General features: G+C 49.7%; 1 protein-coding gene across 3 annotated transcripts in view; it reads right to left on the bottom strand.

The window, feature by feature from the left end:
* Positions 1 to 22,695, bottom strand: part of LOC308358822 (pyruvate dehydrogenase phosphatase regulatory subunit, mitochondrial) — a 36,541-nt gene that overhangs the window by 4,735 nt on the left and 9,111 nt on the right. For 2 of the 3 annotated variants that reach the window (XM_080829278.1, XM_080829277.1), the window contains 14 exons: positions 18,384 to 18,465; positions 18,124 to 18,287; positions 17,348 to 17,469; positions 16,235 to 16,352; positions 15,380 to 15,529; positions 13,892 to 14,084; positions 12,646 to 12,770; positions 10,697 to 10,852; positions 10,380 to 10,513; positions 9,879 to 10,027; positions 9,316 to 9,428; positions 6,947 to 7,041; positions 5,527 to 5,616; positions 253 to 435 (listed from right to left, as the gene is read on the bottom strand). In XM_080829278.1, the coding sequence (XP_080685404.1) occupies positions 253 to 435; positions 5,527 to 5,616; positions 6,947 to 7,041; positions 9,316 to 9,428; positions 9,879 to 10,027; positions 10,380 to 10,513; positions 10,697 to 10,852; positions 12,646 to 12,770; positions 13,892 to 14,084; positions 15,380 to 15,529; positions 16,235 to 16,352; positions 17,348 to 17,469; positions 18,124 to 18,287; positions 18,384 to 18,465 (1,874 nt within the window). The remainder of the gene's footprint in view (positions 1 to 252; positions 436 to 5,526; positions 5,617 to 6,946; positions 7,042 to 9,315; positions 9,429 to 9,878; positions 10,028 to 10,379; positions 10,514 to 10,696; positions 10,853 to 12,645; positions 12,771 to 13,891; positions 14,085 to 15,379; positions 15,530 to 16,234; positions 16,353 to 17,347; positions 17,470 to 18,123; positions 18,288 to 18,383; positions 18,466 to 22,695) is intronic. The other variant, XM_080829279.1, reaches the window with a different exon arrangement.

The following is a 22,695-nucleotide window of genomic DNA, read 5'->3' as shown; positions in this document are numbered from 1 at the left end:
GCGCCTGGCTGCTTCCGACGGTGGGGCGCGCGGCTCTTGATCTCGGGTGTAAGGGGTGTGGGAGCCAAAGGCTCACAACCAGTTTTCTTATTAGGACAGACACATTTTTCAATCTAAGGACGTCCTCGTCGTCCTTGTCCATCCAAGGCCATCCCTAGGCCTTCCACCTCAGCCGCTCCTTTCTGAGGCCACGTCCACTCCCGGGGCAGGGGGTGGGGTGGGGGGAGGCCTTGGGCGGCGCAGACACTGTACCTTCTCCAGTTTCACCCGAGATTCTCGTCCACATTCCAGGGGGGTGGTGAGGGTATTTAAATCCTGACCCCAGAAGGCAAAAAACTTCTCAATTCGAAGACTACGAAGAGCATAGTACCCAGCATTCCGGATTCCGTATTTCTGCCCAACACTCATCACCTCGTTGTACACGTGCAGGGCATACTAGAGGGGGAGATGAGAGGTCAGTAACTCGCACATCAATTCGACATGGGGGTGTGTCTGGCAGTGCCGATGGCAGGCCACCTAGACTCTGACAAGGCAGAGGGTCTATGAAATTCTCAGGATGTCTCATCTTTGACAAACCAAAACACTACCCCCCCCCCAGTGGTAATGAGCCAGGGTCTCCCCAACCCCAACATTAAGCTCCATGAAAGCAGTACCCGTATCTTTCCCTTCTCTCCAGTGCCTAGAACAGGGAGCAGTCCTGAGTACCAATCCTAGATGCATGCTTACCCCACCCCGGGCATGGCCAGGCCCATCACTGTCTCTCCAACAGCCCACTCATCTGCCACGGGCTTTGCTCTCTCGCCCCGCTTGGCTCCCCCGTGACCCTCATGCACTGCCCGGGCTAGGAAGTGTATCACACACAACTCTGCACAGTCTCTGACTTTTCACAGCTGACAGCACATCCGGACACCCAGATCAAATCACAGAGGAGCCAGGAAGGCAGCGCAGCCCTACCTGTGTCCCACAGCAGCCAGCCTCTCGTGGCATTCTTTTCTTGGTTCTAGAAACCTTAAGTATCAGATACCTTAAGCAAACAAAGTTTTCCAAATGGAAAGTGAATGCTCAATCCCTACCTAAACACACTGTGTGGAATCGAAAGCCCAGAACAGACGATGTTATTTGCTAGAAAAACTGTGAAACAAAAACCAAAACGAGAAATCAGAGAAACGCTGTACGATTGCACTAAGTGGAACCCAAAACAACGAAGAAACGCAAACCCACACCCACAGAAAGACCAGAGTTGTGGTTCGAGAGTTGGGGAGCGCAAGGAGGGGAAGTGGAGGAAGGGGGCAGAAGGTACAGACTTCCAGGCAGGGGACAAATGAGAGCTAGGGAGGGAGCAGACCCCCTGATGACCCTGGCGGGGACACTGCTGTGCGACAGAAGCAAGGGCTGTTTCAAGAGTGGGTCCCGAGTGTCTTCGTCACAAGGAAGACGCCTTGTGTGCTCTTCCCTGAGAGATGAACGACGCTCGTGGAACTTAGCACGGCGGTTCTTTCACGGGGCCGGTCAGTCCACCAGGCCGCGCGCGCAAACCTGTCCAGTGATACGTGCCCACGACAAAACCGGAAAACACCCGGCTTCCTCCTCGGCGTGGAAGTCCTTTCCCCTGGTGGGGCCCCTGCCCTGCCAGGCGCCTTCCTCCGGCTGAGGCAGCAGCTGCTGACCAGGCCACCCACGGGACAGCCTCCACGCGACCGTGTCTGCACACAGCTGTGGCGCCTGTGGCCCAGACACCTGCATGGGGGCAGGCCGAGGGGACAGTGACAGGGACATGGCAGGAATGAAGGGCCCGCATCCCTGGTGCCTTCCGCGCGGTGCTTGCCGGTCGCGAGCTGAATGCCGGCGTGAAGAGCAAGGCCAGGGCGGACTGAGCGGGCAGCTCGGGCTGCATGAGAAAAGCAGGCCCCCAGCACGTACTCATTTTCTAAGTGCCGGGGACTCCGTGTGAGCAAAACAAGAACCTGCCATCTGCCACCACATTCCAGAATACATTTCCCTCAAAGAGACCAGTGTAGTTGACAAGTAGAGTTCACATGGCTTTGAACCGCGTGGGTCTCGCTTCTACATGGACTTTTGCACACAGTACAGGGCTGTAAATATATTTCCCTTAGGATTTTACTAACATTTTCTTTTCTCTAGCTTCCTAGATCGTAAGAGGACAGTACGCAGTACACAGCGCACACGAGATATGTGTCCGTCAGCTCCTCGAGTGACCAGTAAGGCTTCTAGTCAACAGCAGCCCATTAGCAGGTCACGTTTTTGAGGAGCTGGAAGTTCTATGTGGGGCTCTGACTGGGGTGGGGTAGGGGGGTGCCCCGACCCCCATGTTATTCAAGGGTCAACTGTATAACCTTCTTGAGGACGAAAGCCAGCTTGAGAAGAACCCAGGCATAGCACAAATCACCTCTTGGACTCATGGAAAATCATAAAAACGGAACCAGCCCAGGATAGTCAGACATAGAAACCAAGGCCTTAACTAATGAAGCTACTGGAGCCACAGAGCGTCCCCCTCCTGACTGGGTTTGGCCACTTAATGACACGGGCACCCAAGCGGCAAAGCTGACTGATCATGTGGCACTTCAGAATCGATCCCTACCTGCACAGGCACAAGTCAGCTACCTCTGCATCAACTCTTCCCAAATCGTGACTAATCCCTTCATCTTAAAACCGTTACATCTGTCTGGACGAGGACATAAAATTCCATGGGCTGGCAAACGCATGCTTCAGCTAGTAACGGAAAGAAGGCCTAAGGCTGTAGGCAAGGCCACTAACATCAAGAACAAGACAGATGCCTGGGATCCCTATGTACGTAAGACTGGACCCTGAAAATCCCAAGGACTCAACTAAAAAACAACTATAAGAAAATTTAGTAAGGAAATAAAAAATATAAAAGAAAAAAATGGCTTTCATTATCACTTTGGGGCGCCTGGGTGGCTCAGTTAAGGTTAAACATCTGCCTTCAGCTCAGATCATGATCTCAGGGTCCTGGGATTGAGACCTGCATCGGGCTCCCGGCTCAGCTTCTCCCTTTCCCTCTGCCCATCCCCCAACTTGTGCATGCTCCCGCTCTCAAATAAATAATAAGATCTTTTTAAAAAATCATAATCACTTAGAAGATAATGGAACAAAGATACTCCTCATTCACAATAGCAACAAAATATTTTAACATCTATATGAAGAAAACTTCAAATTCCTCTGAAAGGTTACCAAAAAAACTTAACTAAAAACTAAAAGGCTTTCTTTTTAAGATTCAGCATGTCATGTCAGCTCTTCCTAATGTATAAATGTAATATATTCCAAAAAACGCCATCAGTGTTCTTAACTAGATAATTATAGTTTCCAAAGGGAAATAAGAAAACATGAATGGTTTTTTCCCAGAGTTTTCCAAGCTATGGAGGAGGATAAGCACGACCAAATATTACAATATGTAAGTGATCCTGATCATGGATAGGCTAAGGGAACAGAAGTCCAAAAATAAAAACAGAAGTAAAGAAATAAATCCAAAAACATCAAGGAATTTAGGATCCGGTAAGGACGGAATGTCAAATCAACTGGTTATCCATGTATAAAAAAAAGTCAGATCCATATCCTATGAAGTACAGCAAGAGACACTGCAAAAGGATGGGGCATCGAAATATTTGAAAACCCCACAAACCCATACAACAGAGCAACACAACTATAAAAGCACTAGAGGAAAACTGAAAAAATCTTATAATACTGATGCTATGCATCAAGCTCAAGGCACAAAAGATCAGCTCAATTACATAAAAATAAAAAAAAATCTCTGCAACATATGAAACATTTCTCATAATTTTTTCTAAAAACCTGTGTGGCAAAAAAAATGAAAAGACCAATAACAAATTGGGGGGCATCTAGGTGTCTCAGTGGTTAAAGCCTCCAATTCTTGGTTTCAGCTCAGGTCATGATCTCTGGGTTCTGAGATCAAGTCCCGCATCGGTCTCTGTGCTCAGTACCGAGTCTGCCTGAGACTTTCCCTCTGCCCATCCCCCCGCTTGCGCACACACTCTAAAATAAATAAAATCTTTAAAAAATGACAAACTGGGATACATCTCAACAGCAAGGACTAATTCAGACAATGCCTAAAAACTGGTAAACAGACCAATCATTCATTACAAAAGTACACAAAGGTTATCACCAGAACATTCACTCATGCAACGTTTATTAACCACTTACTATGTGCCAAATACTTCTCTAGATGCTGAGGATATAAAAGTTAAAACAGATAAATAATCCTGCCTTCAGAGAACTTATATTAAATAAAGGTAATCTGATAAATGAAATAAATAAAATACATTTTATCGGATGGTGATAAGCCTGTGGAGCGAAACAACACACAGAAAGCAGAGAGGGAGAACCAGGGGGTGGGGTGGCTGTTGCGCCCATTAAGGCCTTATCCAGAAGATGCCATGTGAACGCGACCCGAAGCAGGTGCGGCTCTGGGAGCCTCCTGCTGGGGGAAGGGCACACCAGGGAAGGGGAAGAGCCAAGTGCAAAGACCCTGAGGCAGGAGCAGCAGCACAGTCAAGGACTGGCGAGGAGCAGAAGAGGCACAGAAAGGATAAGGTCAGAACAGGGTGGGGAACAGGCAGGCAGGAGCGCACAGGTCCTACAGATGAGCTTTTACTTGGAAATGGGTTCTGAAAAGTTGCTTCGTCTCACAAAGAAAGTGAAGAGTGCGCTGACCACGCCGTACCTACCAGCCAGTGTGTGAGAGAGCGGCGTTGGGACGTGCGCATGTGCGGCCCGGGGAGACACCAGTACACAGAGCTGCTTGTAACAGCAAAGGCCTACAAAGCGCTACACCCACAAACGTCCGTCAGTCCCAGACTAATCACGTAAATGATGATTTGACGATGTGATGTGAAGGAAGACTCACCACTGTTAAAAAATAAAGAGGAAGCTCTTCTCTTTAGGTACTGACTGGGAAGGAGCTCTACGATTATTAAGAACATCATATGCTTCCATCTGTGTTTCTAAAAAAGGGTTATGGTGTCTCTGAACTTATCTGCATATGCACAGAAATCTCGGACATGACCCACAAAAAAACTAATAGTTGGGTCACTAGTGGTGGTTGCTGGGAACTGCTCAGGTGGCACTAAATCCTTCCTATAAGTTTTAATTTTTTTTTAAAGATTTTATTTATTTATTTAACAGAGAGAGACCACAAGTAGGCAGAGAGGCAGGCAGAGAGAGAGAGGAAGGGAAGCAGGCTCCCTGCTGAGCAAAGAGCCCAATTCAGGGCTTGATCCCAGGACCCCAGGATCATGACCTGAGCCGAAGGCAGAGGCATTAACCACTGAGCCACCCAGGCGCCCCTAGGTTTTGATTTTTAAACCATGTAAGTGTATTTCCTACTCAAAAAAGTAAATACCTTAGTTCAAAATGTTGAAGTCCCTCCACTGCAGCCTATTTCAATTCCCAAGGCCCAGCTGGAAACGATCTCTAGCCCTGCCAGTGCCCAGCCGGCGTGGGGAAGCCAGCACCGTCCCCTGGGAGGCTCACCTCTATGGGGATATACAGCATGAATCCCGGCTCTCCTGTGTGCGTCATGCTCATCACCCGGATCCCGTTCGCGTAGCCCACGCTCATCTCCTGTGGAAGCAGAGGGCGCGGCTGAGCATGGGGACTTCAAGGGCCTGAGCACCCGGCGCTTGCGGAGTGAGGAACACCTGAGGTGAGCCCCTCTCATTAGCTCTGCACCTCTGACCCTACTAGGGGCACTTGTGAATGAAAAATTCATCCTCCAAGTGGTCTGTTTGCAAGTACTGGGGTCACCAGGAATGGAGCAGAGTCGCGACAATTTCTCTTCTCAGGAATGTCGCCACTGCAGGAGGGCCAGCCAGGCTGCTGGTGGGAAGTGGAGGCAAAGTCTTTACAAGCAAGAAACATTTATTTTCAAAGTCCTGCTGAGGATTTGTTGTAGTCAGGGGCATCTGGAGTGATGAAGACTGGGTCAATGTCTTCTCCAGGGGATCTGGCAGCCAAGTCTCAGGCACCTGCCCCACAAGAGGGCACCTGACGACCACAGAGCGTGGTACACCTGCTACTCGGGTCAGAGGCTGGGCTTCTAACCCTCAGAATGTGTTTATGGAGCCTTAGTTACCTAACGGCCCTCTGGCACCACTGTTGTTCCTATCATGGAAAGTGCTAGGTCCCAGATGGCAGTGAAGCAAGCTATTCCCCCAGGGAGCCCAAGAGGACACGCTGCTCCGTAGGCTTAAGCACGTGGACCACTCGTCAGGAAGCAAGCCCTGCAGGGAAGGGCCTGCTGATGGCTAACGGCGTGAGCCTTCCGCTGCTTCCATTCTGCCGCGGAGGAAAAGGAAAACCGTACAGTCAGCAGCTGGATCCCAGCTCGGGTCTGAACTTCGAGGAGCCTCCATGAGTAACTGTCCCACAGCTGTTGGTTACAGGTCACCAAACCACTGGTCCGTTTAGACCTCGCTTACCAGCATTCAGTTACCACTTGTTTTACTCAGTTAGCAGTGGCTACTGTTGCCAAACATAAGGAACTTACAGAAGCTGCTCACCCAGAGATACCGCGCGTGCGCGCAGACAGAAGTTACTCTGAAGGGAAAGGGGAAGCACAGAGAATGCGGACCTGACCTTAACCAGCATTTTTGGCATCTGTGTAATAATGGTCTAACTTAGAAAATTTAAGCCACTGCTACACAAAGCAATAAATATATAGGGCTGATACTCAGAGAAGTTAAATCTACTTTCAAAGATACCCTAATGCTTACTGAATAAGGAGACCTGGAAGGGTGAAAAATAAATGAATTTACTGAGTCATTTTGTTTGCTTAATGAAAACCACAACACCCTTTGTGGGCATTGATGCTGTAGTAAGAACATGTAACTGCCATCGCTACAAAAGAAGTATTCCCTACCCACTTAACAACTAAAACTTTATTAGCACCCACCTTGCAAAACAGACTTGGGAAGTGGTCTGGAGTCATAGGGGCATAGGACAGCTCAGACAGCACATCCACAGCTCGAGGACCGATCAGATTGAGGGCTAAACGGAAAGGAACGAGAGATGCCAGTCCAGGTGATAGCTGGGCCAAAGAGAAAAGTCTGTTTTGGACTTGATCCCTTGCTGCCAGGCCTGGGTGCTGAGACCATGACAGCAACCCTTTGCTTAGGCAACCCAAGGATGGACAGAGAGTCCCTCCACTCTGACAAACACCCCCCCCCCCCGACAGGCCTGCTACAGGCAGCTACTGACTGCTGCAACAGCGCCCAGCAAGCGTGCTTCCTCTGCCTGGGTGCGCCGGGAGACAACCCACGGCCGCCTCTGCAGGGACACTGGGATCGTGAGACCACGTCCTGGCCAATGATAGGCGCACACTGCCAGGCCTGGCCGTGAACTTGCCGCGCAGTTCCCGCTGCCTCCCTCTTCTCAGGGCTGCTACATGACGGGAGGAGCCCAATCCCCAATCTGCACCAGGAGGACAGCCCTGAGGAGAGCTGCCCAACCAGCCTGGTGTCTGTCATGTGACAGCAGCTTGTGGTAACTACACACCGATCACCCTCAGGGGCTAGAAAACAACTCTGGTTCTCCAGTCTGCCAGTCTGGCAGCGAGAAGGAAAAGCTGCTATGAATTGGCAACGAGGGCCTGCTGGGGACGTGGGGCAGGTGTCAGTTAAATGGGGGGTTGGCAGGCATTAAACCTAGAATGAGCAGGTAGAAGGAGGGGCTGCTCCCCCACAAGACTGCTGAGGAGGAGACAATTAAGTCATCCTTCTGCCTGCGTGGCTCAGTCAGTTGAGCGTCTGCCTTCAGCTCAGGTCACGATCCCGGGTCCTGGGATTGAGTCCCACATCGGGCTCCCTGCTCTGTGGGAAGCCTGCTTCTCCCTCTCCCGCTCCGCCTGCTTATGCTCCCTCTCTCACTGTTTCTCTGTCAAATAAATAAATAAAATCTTTTTTAAAAAAAAAAAAAAAAGAAAGAAATTAAGTCATCCTCAAAAATTATTCACTCACTTAAAAAAGGTAAGGGGAAATTCTGAGGAGAATAATACATCAGCAATAAATTTAAAAATACCGTTCGGGACACCTGAGTGATGCAGTGGGTTGGGCATCCGACTCTTGATTTTATCTCAGGTAACCATCTCAGGGTCATGAGATCAGGTCCCATGTTGAGCTCAGCGCTCAGCATAGAGTCTGCTGATAAATAAAATCTTTAAAAAAAAAAACTGATTTATTTGACAGAGAGAGACACTGAGAGAGGGAAGCACAAGCAGAGGGAGTGGGAGAGGGAGAAGCAGGCTTCTCGTTGAGCAGGGAGCCTGATGTGGGGCTTGATTCCAGGACTCTGGGATCATGACCTGAGCAGAAGACAGACGCTTAATGACTGAGCCACCCAGGCGCCCGAAAAATTTTTTTTTAAATATTTTATTTATTTATTTGACAGAGATCACAAGTAGGCAGAGAGACAGACAGAGGGGGAAGCAGGCTCCCCGCTGAGCAGAGAGCCTGATGCGGGGCTCAATCCCAGGATCCTGAGACCATGACCTGAGCCAAAGGCAGAGGCTTTAACCCACCGAGCCACCCAGGCACCCCTGATAAATCTTTTAAAGGAAGATTTCTGTCTTTTAGAGAGAGTGCGAGCACATGATGGGGAGGAGGGGCAGAGGGAGAGAGAGAACCTCAAGCAGACTCCACAATGAGCCTCACGTAGGGCTTGATCTTACAACCCTGAGATCACGACCTGAAACGGAATCAAGTCAGATGCCCAACAGACTGTGCCACCCAGGCACCCTGTCAAATAGATAGATACACAGGATCTTAAAAAAAAAAATACTATTGGGGTCCCTGGTGGCTCAGTTGTTAAGCATCTGCCTTTGGCTGAGGTCATGATCCCAGGGTGCTGGGAACGAGCCCCACGCTGGGCTCCCTGCTCAGCGGGGAGCCTGCTTCTCCCTCTTCCACTCCCCCTGCTTGTGTTGCCTCTCTTGCTCTTTGTCAAATAAATAAATAAAAATCTTTAAAAAAAAAATACTATTCAAATGATTTACCCATTCATTTAACCAATACCTGCACTCCTCCATGCTGGCCGTAGGGCTACAACAGCGAACAAAACAAACCACAACTAAAGCACAACTCAGTGCACACCGCACTGACAAAAACCTGGGTGTCAGAGAGCGATGCTGTGCGCCCAGAGAGCCTCCTGCACGCCTCTGACTCCGATCCCCATTTCTGAATGTCAAATAGAAAGAAGGCAAATGGAGAAGACACATCTGGACAGGCTGGCCTTTCCCTGCGCAGCTGACCCCAGCGGGCCGCCTACCGGTGTATTTCCAGGTGACGTCCTCCAGAAGCAGGTTGCTGTCTTCCGGCATGTGTTTCTTAAGCCAGGCCCAGCAGTGGACCTGCTGGTCGGTGGGGGAAATCATGAAGAAGCTGAGAGGGAGACAGAGAGTAATCAAAGCCAGGCAGCTGAGAAAGGCTCAGGAAGCAGGCAGGTTAACTCATTTCAAAGCAACCCATGAGCAGAAGACCCAGCTTTCAGAGAGGGCCAGCAGTGCCCAAGCCCAGGATCTACCGCGTAAGCACAAAACAAGACCTGGGCTTCCTGTCGGTGCCAAGACAGCATACAAGACTGACTACGGTAAGCGACCATCTCTGCCCCTAGGGTGACTGCTCTGTCCACAGCGAGTTTTATTAATCTAGGGGTTTCTTCTCCTTCCGTTGTGATTTCTGTCTGTACTGCACTGCCAATGACCAGGCCAGGAGTATCTGAAATCTCTGTGTCCTGGGTGTAAGTGGGTTTCTTGGAGCCCAGGGCCGGGCGCCCGGCTCCCCGCATGGAGTCGGGGGACCGTGGGGGGTGGTGGGGGATGGGGGCCTCACCTGCGCTTGCTCAGGCGTGCAATGCTGCAGTCGTTCTCGTAGCCCCCGCCCTGGTTGAGCATGCCGGTGTGCACGATGTGGCCCACGGGCACGTCCAAGTCGTTGGAGAAGAGGTACTGAAGGACTTCCAGGGCCTGGTCCCCGGTGGACTGCCGGGTTAGGGAACAAAGCAGAGAGCGTGAGCACGAAAGCCTGTGGCCGGGTGACACTGCGACCTGCTGAGGAGATTCCCCTCGTCATCCCCCGGCAACGATGCCTGCGGTTTTACTCCACTGCCAGAAGCTCTGGAGAAAGCGAGCTTGACTCCAATGGTAAGTGGGCCTCTGCAAGCAGATTACAACCCAGAAACAGCTCAAAATTTAGAGAAATGCTATAATACAGCTAAAACACTGATATACCAGAGTTCTTACAGAAGCAGTTTTAAAGTGACAGATGAAAAACGGGGCATTCAACGAATACACAAAGGTTCCTAATCTCTTCTTTTGGTCTCCAAGCACTTACTGTTATTTCAAACTTTGTGAAAGAAGACATGTCAATGACGCACACGGCTTCCTTACAGCACTTGACCTCAGACTCCACAATTTCAAACCAGTCTGGCTTATAGAACGTCTTGCTCTGCTCCAATGCCAGGAGGTCTGTGGACCAGAAAACAACAAAAGAAAAAGAGAAAAGGAGATTTATATCGCGTGGAGCTTAGTAGAGCGTGACAGATTTTTTTGTTTATTCCTCTAGGAACATGTTCTAGCTACAATGCATTTTAAATGGGTTTTATTGGCCCTTGGGCAAAAAGGAACAAAAATGAAAACAGGCCTTCTTACCCTTGTCTGGTGGCACAAAGTACTTTGGCCTCTCAAATCCATGTTTCTCCATCCACCTGGCTCCTTGTGCATCCAGCCGGTCATAGAGAGGGGAGGTGCGTAACTGCCTCCCGGTCTGGAAGTCCCAACGGGGAACCTTCAGATCGTACAGCAGAGCTGGAACAGATAAGGACAGTCTCTGCCAGCCCAAACCACAGGGTGGAGAACACAGCATCCACGAGGTTCAGGACTTGCTCCTATGCACAAGAGCACGCTCTGCGGGCTCACGGGGCCTAATACGGACCAGTGCCCAGTGCGACAGGCCGGCTCCAAAAGAAAGAGGAATGCTGCAGAAGCTGCGCTCCTCCCTCACAGTTACACGGCTGTGAGCCGCAGAACACCTCCAGGTTCGAATCCGTAGGCAGAGACAATGCGAGGAAGGTCCAGCTTCCCCAGCAGAGAGGAAGGCTGCATCACCACAGCACACAGTGGGCGACAACATGTGAACACGTGGCGTGTGCTTCTTTATGGGACCAGAGTCACTGAGCCCTGAGAACTGCTACAGACACCTCTCTCTAACATCTGACCCGCTTCCGAAGTGAAAGGGTACAGAGTATACCCTGATTTGGTGGCTGTGATATCAGACAGGTTGCAGAGCCCTGGCCCAGTGACAGGGTCACATAACAAAGCCAAGGTCAGAATTCATGTCTCCTAGTGTCTAATCTCCGACAGCAAGATGTGAAAACAGCTAGCAAGAGTGTGAGCTCGAGTCCTACCACAGAGAAAACCTGACCTCGTGGCATGCCACACAAGAGGGACAGCGGGCTACAGAGGAGGCTGAGAGATGCAGAGAAGGGACCCACGCTGGTTGCCTTAACTTGTGACGATTTTCAGTCTCCTCTCACATTTAAGGTCCTACTTATGCTTCCCCACTTTCTATTGTGCCTGCGATTCCTGTCATGTGAGAATCAGAGGTGGCCACCATAAATGTCACGTCATCAAGGAGAAACTAAAGCTCCATTATAATTTGCACAGGTTCTAAAGAAACTACGGCTAGGAAAATCAGGACTTATGGCAGTTCAACATTTTAATCAAAATCTCTGCTAAAATTAAAGAATCTTAGTGGCCACCCACACTGCTGCCAGGCCCTCTGTCTCCCACAGACAGTTCTCTGCCACAGGCCAGAAGTGAGCACATAGGTGCTAATGGTTAACCAAAGGCCTCATCGTGAATGGGCCCCCGACCCCCCACCACTACTTAATCAACAATTCACTGTTAATCAAGACTGGTGCTCAGAGCCAGTGCAGAAACTTGGCTGTGAGTATAAATATGCCCCAAATATTTAGGAATATTTTGGCAAACTCTCAGAATAATAGTTCCTCAGTGTAGGACAGTGAAATGAGAGTCTGATTTGGTTCAATTTCTGATACAAAAGCTGACTCTAAGGGTTTACTAGGAAATAAATCAGAGACAAGGTACAGTAACAAGTTAAAACGAAGAGGCCTTCAAAGCTGGAGGGAAGACCAAGGAGAACAGAAGCGTATGTCTTATATTTACATGAGAACTGGTCTCTTGCTAGCATGTAACAGTTAATGATAAAAATCACTCAGAGAAGCCTGAAGCTTTGAGAATAATGTGGCAAATTCTCTGCCTTGGAAACCAAATCATGGTCTCAAAGATCAAGGAGGGAGCGAGAACATTCACCTGGCATGGGAACTTGGCAGGCGCAGTGGAAAGCAGAGGACACTAGGAATCCACATGGAAGCCCTATTCTTTCCTATTCCCAGAGGTAAATAAAAGACAATATACTAAAGAGAAGGTTCTGTAAATATCACCCAGGGCCTAATGCCTCAACCAGACATCAGAAGCCCGCTCAGAGCAATTATTAAACAACTGCCCCTCAATACGATCAAGCAGGCCCCAGGGCAGACACCTTCAACAAGGCACCGCCGGGACGGAGCTCCACTCACGCATGACTTCCATGACCCGGTGACGCAGAAAGGTGCGGCTGCTCTGGAGGGCTCCGAAACGCTTCAAGTCCAGTTCCCAGATGTTTTCTGATGGGTAACCGTGCACCATCCATTCAGCGAGGTACCTGTTTAGATGTGGGGGAAGTTGCTATATCTCACATGGGACACTCTCCTAACTACGAGGAAGCAAGAGCCAACAAAAACAGCCCATCTTGTCACAGACTGGTTGAGAAATTCTGGGCAAATCTCTTAACGTTTCTGAACAAACAAACACGATCCATCTACTGCTCTCAAAACCGCCGTGAGAATTTTAACTCTAGTAAGATTCCCTAGAAAGTGCTATAAGACAAGCCACATCTATGAAAAAAGACGAAAATAGACATAGAGATGTACTCTAATTTATCCATCCAGTGTTTTTTTCCTGGAAAACCCTCGGAGGTTATACAGCTATCTAACCATATCTCGGCTCCAAACACTTCGGGTAACTCCTCTTCCCTAACTGTTTTCAGAGCCATTCTACAAGTCACTCAAGAAAAATGGCCTCATCAATAAAAAATTCAGATCAATAAAATCACATCAATAAAAAATTCAGAAATTTAATTGTGGTAAAATACACAGAATATAACAGAACATGGAACAAAACAGAACATAAAATTGAACACCTTAATCATTTTCCTGTGTGAGGTTCAGGGGCAGTCCGTACTTCGACAGTGCTGGGTGGCCGCCACCACCACCACCTCCTGAATTCTTCATCTTCCCAAACCGAAACTCCATCCACACAGCCCTCGGCCCCCTCCGCTCTGCTGCCCCAGCCTGCCAGCTGCCCCGGCACTCCAAGGAGCTCAGAGAAGTTCAACCACACAGTGTTTGTCCTTTCTGACTGGCTGCTTTTAATTAGTATGTAATTTTTTCAAAAGACTTGTATTACTCAGCATGATCCTCTGTCTCACAGCACTTACTGTTTCCAAACTCAAATGCACTCGAAGGATCAACATTTGTAACCACTGCAGGAGCCCAAAAGCACATCTCACAGGCTCCGGGACTAATTCCAAAGAGGTCGCGAAACACTGTGCACAGTGACACTTCTGGAATGTGCCACAGTGATGACCTTAGGGCACAACTCTCCAATCACGGGCACCTCCTCACCGTTAACGTGCCACACTGCCTACCCCCGTGACGCGCCACAGGAGCAACAAGTGACTGTAGGAAAGAAGCACCCGGCAAACAGGGGCAGAGCAAGACTTACCTCCCAGCCCCTCCACCGAACGAAAGGCCGGCAGAGTTCATTCCCGCCAGGACGAAGTAACCCCGCACCGAAGGAGACTCGCCCATGATGCACCTCATGTCCGGGGTGAAGGTCTCGGGGCAGTTCACCAACTTCAGGATCTCCAGGGTCTCCAGGTCGGGCATGCGACGCAGGAGGGAACTCAGCAGGGGCTCTGAGCCGTGAAAACAAACCCAAACACAGTCCTCAGCTTTAGGGGATTCAAAACCTTCCAACTCCTGCTTCCCGACTCCCTCGTATCACAGAGAACCTCCTGAAGGAGGCTTTCTCAGAAGAGCCAAATGGCCCAAGTCAGAAAGCAGAAACCATGCTGGAGTTAAGGGACAAACCTACGAAGTGCTTGGCATAAAGACAGAGAAAAAAGACACTCGTTAGAAAGGCAAGGAGCTGTGGAAGGGTACAGAACACAAGGAGGACAAGTAAGATCGCCAAGGGACTGGTACTTGGGGAAAAGCTCTTCCGTGGCACCGAAAGAGAAATGCAATCAAAGCAAGGATTTCCCAAGCTGGAACAGCTACAAAAGACAGGTCGGCAGCCTGTTGGAAAGTCAGCCCGGCTTCTGGGAATTACTCCAGGGGGACAGTGGCAACAGAAAACCAGGTGGAAGGTGGCTGGTGGGTACACAGAGGGTTCTGTATACTATTCTCTGCACTTTTAAAAGTCTGAAATCTCCCATAATAAAAAGTTTATTTAAAAAAAAAAAAAGTCCATTAAGGGTGGGAGGGGAAACTCTACATTATACACCATATCTTTGGAATCTGGGCCACAGGACTGTATTAACTATCTGTATTTCCTTTTAGTAAGGAAATTAAAAATAAATTACAAAATCAAGTGGCATATAAATACTGAATCACTGTGATATACACCTGAAACTAATACAGTATTATAGGCCAATTCTTCTTCAATAAAAACAAAAACCAGCTAAGAGGACACCTGGGTGGCTCAGTCATTAAGCGTCTGCCTTTGGCTCAGGTCATGATCTGAGGGTCCTGGGATCGAGTCCAGAATTGGGCTCCCTGCTCAGTGGGAAGCCTGTTCTCTCTCCCACTCCCCCTGCTTATGTTCCCTCTCTCGCTGTGTCTCTGTCAAATAAATAAATAAAATCTTAAAAAAAAAAAAAGTCTAAAAGACTATATTAACAAAAAGATTCTTCTTTCTAAAAATTTAATTTTCCAAGCTGCCTACAAAAAGTTTCCTCCTAGCCTAGAATTTTAGCAGTTGTTTTAGGTATAGTAATAGGCCAGAAGTCCCTTAACCAAGATCTTTGTCCCCAGAATCTGCTACCCTGTAACCACAGCCTTAGACCAGGCAAACTCTGTAGGCTACCCTCTGTGAGCACCTCATGGGGCTGTTACAAAGATCGAAGAATGAACTCTTCTCGAAAATGCTTTCAAAAAGACAGCATCTTAGACAACACGGGGCATTACAGTTATCCCCTAGTTTGCACACCGAAGTGATCCCAGTCTTCCTGCAGATTCTGAATCTCCAGCTGGTTCTTGCCCTCAGTGAAGATGGGCTTTGGGTTCTTCTCAAAGCCCCCCGACAAGATGCCACCCTGCCAGTTCCGGATGTAAATCCTTCCGTCAGCATCCACAACAGCTGAAGAAGAGAAACAACAAGGGGGTGGGGGACAGAAGGGTTAGAGGCAGGCTAGCTCTCTAAATGCACAGAAAAAGCAGAACCCAGACACCCATTATTAGCTTTATTAGCCAAACAGCATCCAGGGAACTCAGAACTTTCGAGGTCATGGGGGAGGACCTGCCCCTCTCAGATTCACAGGGGACACCATTTCTCTGATCGGTTACCTAGAAGCTCTGACTGGTGCTCGCAACCAAACTATGGAGCTGCCGCAGTGCTGCAGGAAAGCCTAGCAGAAAACGGGGACCGCAAGCCCATTCTCGGGGTTCAGACCTTCCAGATGATGTCAAGCCCTCTCCTGCGGCACTCGGGGCCACGGAGCAACCTGACTGGAGCTCACCTAGAAGCCCTCTACAATGCACGCCATTCAAGACAAAAACTCCAGGTTACATTGCAAATATTCTCAGCCTGGACCTCTGTGTGGGGCTGCAATCAGCTTACAAAATCAACCAACCAAAAAATTGCTTCAGTGGAATGCCCGTTTTGTCCATCCTTTCATAAAGAGTCCTTAGAGAAAAGGTAGAACTGGGTCGGCCTCCCCCATAACACGCTCCAGAAGAGACGAGGCTCTTCCGAGCACTGTCTATCCTGAGGAGAAAGTCTTCCTTTTCAGAGGACAGGACAGTGGCAAGGAAACAAGATTAAAAACAAAGTGTAAGTCCTCACTTGGTGTGTTGCTCTGCAGAGGGGTCTCCAAGGGGCGAGTCAGAAGGTAGAAGTGTTCGCAGGCATGTAACGGGATACTAACCGGCTCCTCGTTGGACAGACCCAGCTCGTATGCCCACTACAAATGGACAGATTGATTTGTGGGTGGGAAGAGGAAAGAAAGACAAATGAGCATGTTCAGCCGCTTGCCAGAGCTTAATTTCAAGTGGCCTGTGTGTGCGCTTGCCCCAAGGTCAGGTATGGGAAGCCAAGGTGCAGCCTGCTTTAGTTACGTGGGCGGGGAGCAACATGGTCCTTTTAAAACCATAATAATTATTTTTAGACCAAAGAATGAGAGATTTAGCAACTCGTAAAAGGAGCTCATTGGGGGGCAAGTGATGCCCTTGTAACAGAACGCCTGATACCTACAAATCCCAGACACCGTCATATGTGACGTTCACAAGGCAAAAAGTACCCCAGGTCCTCTGAAGATTGTAGAGTGGAAGGCAAGGGACCAATCTGCCTTAAAAGTAGAAGCAGCTTAGTGTTCTGAACCGAATCCACCCTCCCGACACAAAAAATAGCCCTGTGCTTTATTTGCTAGGTAGCAGGATGAAATGAAACACCAAAGGAGACCCAACGCCAAGGATTTCTGTCAATGCCCGACCATTTCGCAGACTTCCTGGCACCGATTAACCCAGGGTGGCAGGAGGAAAAGGTCACCACTGGTGCTCCTCTCGGAGGACTGGCTAGAGGCCTCTGATTTAGAATAAAAGAATTCTGGGGTGCCTGGGTGGTTCAGTGGGTTAAAGCCTCTGCCTTTGGCTCAGGTCATGATCTCAGGGTCCTGGGATCGAGCCCTGCATCGGGCTTTCTGCTCGTCAGGGGGCCTGCTTCCTCCTCTCTCTGCTTGTCTCTCTGCCTACATGTGATCTCTCTGTCAAATAAATAAATAAAATCTTAAAATAAATAAATAAATAAAAGAATTCTGAGGTTTCTAGTCCAAACAAGGAACAGGTGGTCCCTGACGAAAGCTGAGTTCATCACTGTATTAACCTTACATCTCCATACCTAAAATCCCGGAGGTAACAGTGAAGCGAGAAAATCAGTGACCCAGTATGGTTGCTCACCTACCTGACCAGCACAGTTGACAAAATACTGGCACTCGATCTGTCCTTTATCTGTCTCCACACCAGTAACTTGACCTTTCTTGACCATTACATGAAGAACACTGGTCCGGTCATAGATCTGGACACCTGTTCCAAGGTAAAGAAAGTTGATGCATCCATCCTCTAATGGCCCAGAATTAAGGCCTCTGTAGCAGATTCTCAACCCCTGAGAAACGCTGAAAAAGCCAGGTCAGTGATTTATTTAAAAAAAACAAACTCCCAGGAACCACATCCTGAGACTGTATCAATGGGCCTTTTCCAAGACTTAAAACAGCGGGCAACTTTAGTACACAACTCCATTCCAGGAATCAGAAAAGGGGTAGGGGAGAGAAAGTTCAAATAAAACATCTTAAATCCCAATGCACCCACACCGTGAATCAGTTCATCCAAAGTGCAGAACACCGTAGACACTGGTTAGTCTTCCCCTCATTCATTCCAACCCCAGGACACAACCAGCCGTGGATTCAGTCCACTTGTGTCTTTTGACCTTGGAGCTTCTCATGTTCTTGGGGGTGGGGGGAGTCCTATAAGCCTGAACTGCACTGATCAGTACTAAAAGCAGTTCCTTACAACTCTAGTAAGAAAAATGTGGCCTTGAGGAAACATTTATTAACAGATAGTACATTCAAGCAAACATTCTAAGAGCCAATGTTCAGAAACAGAAGCTGAACTGGTGTCACTGCCAGTTGTGAGACACCTTCTTATGTAACCTCTTCCTTCCTCACCCAGAAACCTGCTTACCATTTTGGGAGGCAGCACTGGCCAGGGCAAGAGCCACATCAGCAGAGGACACCACGGCGTCCTCGGGAACATGCATGGCCCCCACCAGGTCGTGCACGTTGAGGAGAGGGTGAAGTTCGGCGACTTTCTTGGGGGAGATGATCTCAGAAGGGATGCCTATGACACTGCCGCAGAACACAAGGGGACAATGACATGCATGGCCCTCTGGCAGAGGTCAGTCTGACAGGAGCATCAGGACAGGCTTCTAGCCTCATACGTACTTCAGCCTTGAGTTGATGCGCTTCAGGGAGATCAGCCGGTCCTGAGTTTGGGCCAGAAAGACCGAGCCCGTCCTTATGTAACCTGTAAGGAAAACCAGCCCAGACTGAGCAGCCCAGGCCTCCCGCAGGGGTCAGGGGGCAAGCCCCCTAGACTGTAAGTTCAAAGACCAGTGAGGGGTCCTGGCACCACCACCACCCAGACATCCTCAGCTAGGGTTTTGGGAGGATCGAGTTGCATTTTCATGTACATCTTAAATAATCACTTGTAAAATAAAAATGAGAGACACTGTTGCTACAAAGCTTTTTGAAAGGGAATGTACCCCAGAACCCATATCCTTCTTCAGTCTTTTTAGCCTTTCTCCCCATGGTTTTGGTGGGAGTGTGACCCTGATGCAGGCCAGTCACAACACCGGTGCCCAGGGGCTGGGCCCTTCCTCTCTCACCGCAGCACAGCCAGTGGGCCTGTGGCCACAGCTCAGCCCACCAGACCCTCCTGGGTAGGATACTGGGTCTGGAGCAAGCGGGTGACTGGCTGGAGGCTGGTCATCTCAGGAGCAGCAGCATCCTGGCCAGACGGGCCCTGTTTCAGCTGAGGGGCTGCCTGCACCGGGATCCCCCTGGTCCAGCCTCTATGCTGCCTCCTCCAGCTGGCAGCCCCCCCGCCAACTCGACTGGCTCCCATGGCCTTCCGACAAACTCCCTTCTGCCCAAGTTGGCCGGAGTCAATTCCTGGTTTTCGCAGTTAGCATACCTGACACAACCTTGATCGCGGTTGGGTCAGTGACAATCTCCCTAACGTGCTGCACTCTCAGTTCTGATGATGAAAAAGCTAAATCAATCAGGCCGTCTTTTTAAAAGACGGCACGGGAGAATCTCTTAAATATATTTTATATGTATATAAGAATGAGAATATATAAATATATTCTCATCTCTTTTGAAATCATCAGGTAAATATGCCCTTCCCTGACATGACAAGAATGTCTCAGTTTGGAGATTAAATTTCAGAGACTGGTTTTTAAAAACTGCAGACAGACCAGGCCAGTGCGGTGATCGTGGCCAGTGAGGGGGCTGATCACACTGAGTCTCACCTGCAGACAAGGCTTTAGCAGTCACTTCCCACTCCCTAGCAAACAGTCCCCCGGGAGGACAGGGCCACTGTGCACAAAGTTGCACATCACAGCACACGCATGAGGCCAAACTGCACTCTTCCCAACAGAACCACCGGCCACAACAGTCTGTCACTGCTTCACAAGCCTCCCTGTCCACTGTCTTCCCACAGAAGACTTTTAAAGTTTGGTCTAGAGCTTCCTGACATAAAATGTGCTTTATCCCAGGTTTGAAACCATAACACAGAACTCTCAGGTTTGGTAAGAGAAGGTAGACATCTGATATTAAAAAACAAGTCAGAGAAGAAATACAAATGGCCAATAGACCTAAGAAATAATATTTAAGTGGTAAAGATGCAAACTGGAATCTGATAACTTTTTCCATCTCTCATATTAGTAAAAATGAAAATAATACCCAATGTGGGGCACCTGGCCGGCTCAGCTGATAGAGCACGCGACTCTTGCTCTCGGGGTCATGAGTTCGAGCCTCACATTGGGCAAAGAGATTAGTTAACAAGAAAGTAGAATGAAAACGCCATACATAGTACGGAGGAGACGCTGAGGCAGTAAGCGCACTCACACACTGCTGGTGACGGGTAGCTCTTTCGGGGGCTGATCTGGCCATACCTATCAGAGTTGAAAATACGAACACTTTTTGCTCATCAACCTTCTAGAACTCTGTCTTTTAAAAATAGCAAGAGAAAACAAATGCAGCCTACAGGGATCTGTACTGCATCACTCCAACAACCAAAAAAGGATACTATGAACATCAGAAATAGGACGTGGACAAACCAACGGCACATACTGGGGCACCTTCCTCTGTGGTTATGAAAGGCAGACTGGTTTGTTGTTTTTTTTTTAAAGATTTTTTTTTTTAATTTATTTGACAGAGATTACAAGTAGGCAGAGAGAGAGAGGAGGAAGCAGGCTCCCTGCTGAGCAGAAAGCCCGATGTGGGGCTCGATCCCAGGACCCTGGGATCATGACCTGAGCCGAAGGCAGAGGCTTTAACACACTGAGCCACCCAGGCGCCCCACAGACTGTTTTTTTTTTTTAAAGATTTTATTCATTTATGAGAGAGAGAGACCGCACATGCGCATGCAAGCATGAGTGGGAGAAAGAGGCAGAAGGAGAAGCAGGCTTCCCACTGAGCAGGGAGCCCAACCTAGAGCTCGATCCCAGGACCCCGGGACCATGCCCTGAACTGAAGGTAGATGCTTAACAGACTGAGCCTCCCAGGCACCCCAAAGCAGACTTATTCACATGAGCTGCCTCACAGAGCCCTCCATAATACACTTTAATGATTATTAAAAATATTTTTGTATTTAAGGAAACAAAAAATGAACACGTACCAAACAATTCCCGATACAAAAGATGGTACGAAGAGCATATGATGAACTGATAAACACCAACAAAAGGTAAAGCAAACTTTGGAGACACAAGATCTGCATGGACCGCCTCATCTGGATGAAGTAGTGACGTGTCAGATTATTAAAGGAGCAAAGACACCCCTCATGTAAATGCACTCTGAGGATAGCATGTAATATCCGGAAACCCAGCTTGTACACAGGTCACGTGTCTTCATTTAATGGCTCAAAAGCAGTCCCCCGACTGAACCCTGCGCATCCTGCCGGGTAACAGAATTTTCTGTTGGGGACCCCACATCCCCTTTCCACTGCACCATGGCTGAACCACAACGGGGGTGACAGACTAGCGTGACCCCTGGACCCTCCCCGGCTTGACTTCCTTGCTGCCCTGCAAAGCATCAAAGAGACACCAGGCCCAAAATGCAGTTCCAGGAAGTGACCCAGAACTCAAGTGAGATGAACTTTCCTTACAGACAAGAGGCCTACGGCCCGGGTTCCTCTCGCACCCAAGCAGGTAAGCAATGCAGGGCTCGGCGAAGCACTAGGAACCGAACCCGGGGACCGCAAGTCGGACTGAGTCGGCAGTTCCGGCTCGGGGCCCCCGAGGCAGACCCTCTCCTGACTCCAACTCTGCTCCCCACCCGATTCAAGTACCCGCTGCCCCCAAATTAAATCCAACCAAAAGGGACCCGCTCCTGCCTGTCCTGCACGTAGCAGCCATCCTCCGTGACAAAAGCAGAGGCGGTGAGGAGCGGGGACACCTTTTACTATCTTCACTCAGAGTCCGCACCGCTCCAGAGGAAGCCCGGCCAAGTCTGAGGACACCGTGGGCGGGTTAGGGGGGACCAGGCTCATCCACTGGGCAGAGGGCCACGGCCTCTTCCCTCCCCTCCTCCAGCTCCTCTCCTGGCATCTCCCCTCTGCACAAACACAGCCACCGGGTCCCAGTTCCCAGACGTTCAGTCTCAACCCAAGATTTACACGCGAGGTGACGCTTCGCCAGAGTAGGAATCCTGTGAAAGGGAAATGCCATAAAACCTCAGCCTGTCGTCAAAACTTTGACTACGTCAACTCTCACCTTCCCAACGACAGCCGTGTCGTGGGTCACATAAGCGCTGAGCCGGGCAGCGAAGGAGACCATCCGCGGTGCTTACGCTGCGACCCCCGGGAGGGCCGCGTCAGCGGGCAAGCACGTCAGGCTACTACCGACCTTGCCAGGATCGGCCTGGAACCATCTGGGATCCGAATTATGCGGGTCTTCAGAAGAGCAACCCTGACGGACACGGGCGTCCTGAATTTTCAGCTCTAGACCCCGCTACTCCCCCAGGACAACTCCCGTGGCCACCAAACGGTTTCATCAGCCACGACGCGAGGCTCGCCCCCGGGCTTCGATCCGTCACCTGACGACGCGCGGACAGACACGCCTCTACCTCGTGACCGTGCGGGGCTGTCCCGGGGCTCGGCCTTCCCCTTCTACTTGCTCTGGTCATACTTAGCTCGCGACACCCTGGGGTCTTTCCCCTTGACCACACAGAGGAGGGGTAACCTACGTTTAAGCTCTTTGGTCAGAAACCGCCTTCAGAGCAACTGGGCAGGTGCCGCGGCTCAGACCACGATGTCACCATCACGCACCGAAACGGGAGCAAGTCCTCGGCGGCTTCGCTCAGGAGCCACGTGTCGCCACTTGCTAGACTTCAGTGAGTGAAGTCACAGCAAATGGCCCAGGGAGCCTTTCACATCCTGAGGATGACAGGCTCTGGAAAGGATCTGGGGTAAGGACGGATCCCCTCGACCGGCGGGCAGGGAAACGGGACACAGCGCAACACGCGGACAGACTCG

This window comes from Martes martes (genome assembly GCF_963455335.1).
Source record: "Martes martes genome assembly, chromosome: 17".
Taxonomy (NCBI): Eukaryota; Metazoa; Chordata; class Mammalia; order Carnivora; family Mustelidae; genus Martes; species Martes martes.
The sequence above is the reverse complement of the archived record's forward strand: the minus strand, read 5'-3'. Positions and strand labels throughout refer to the sequence as shown.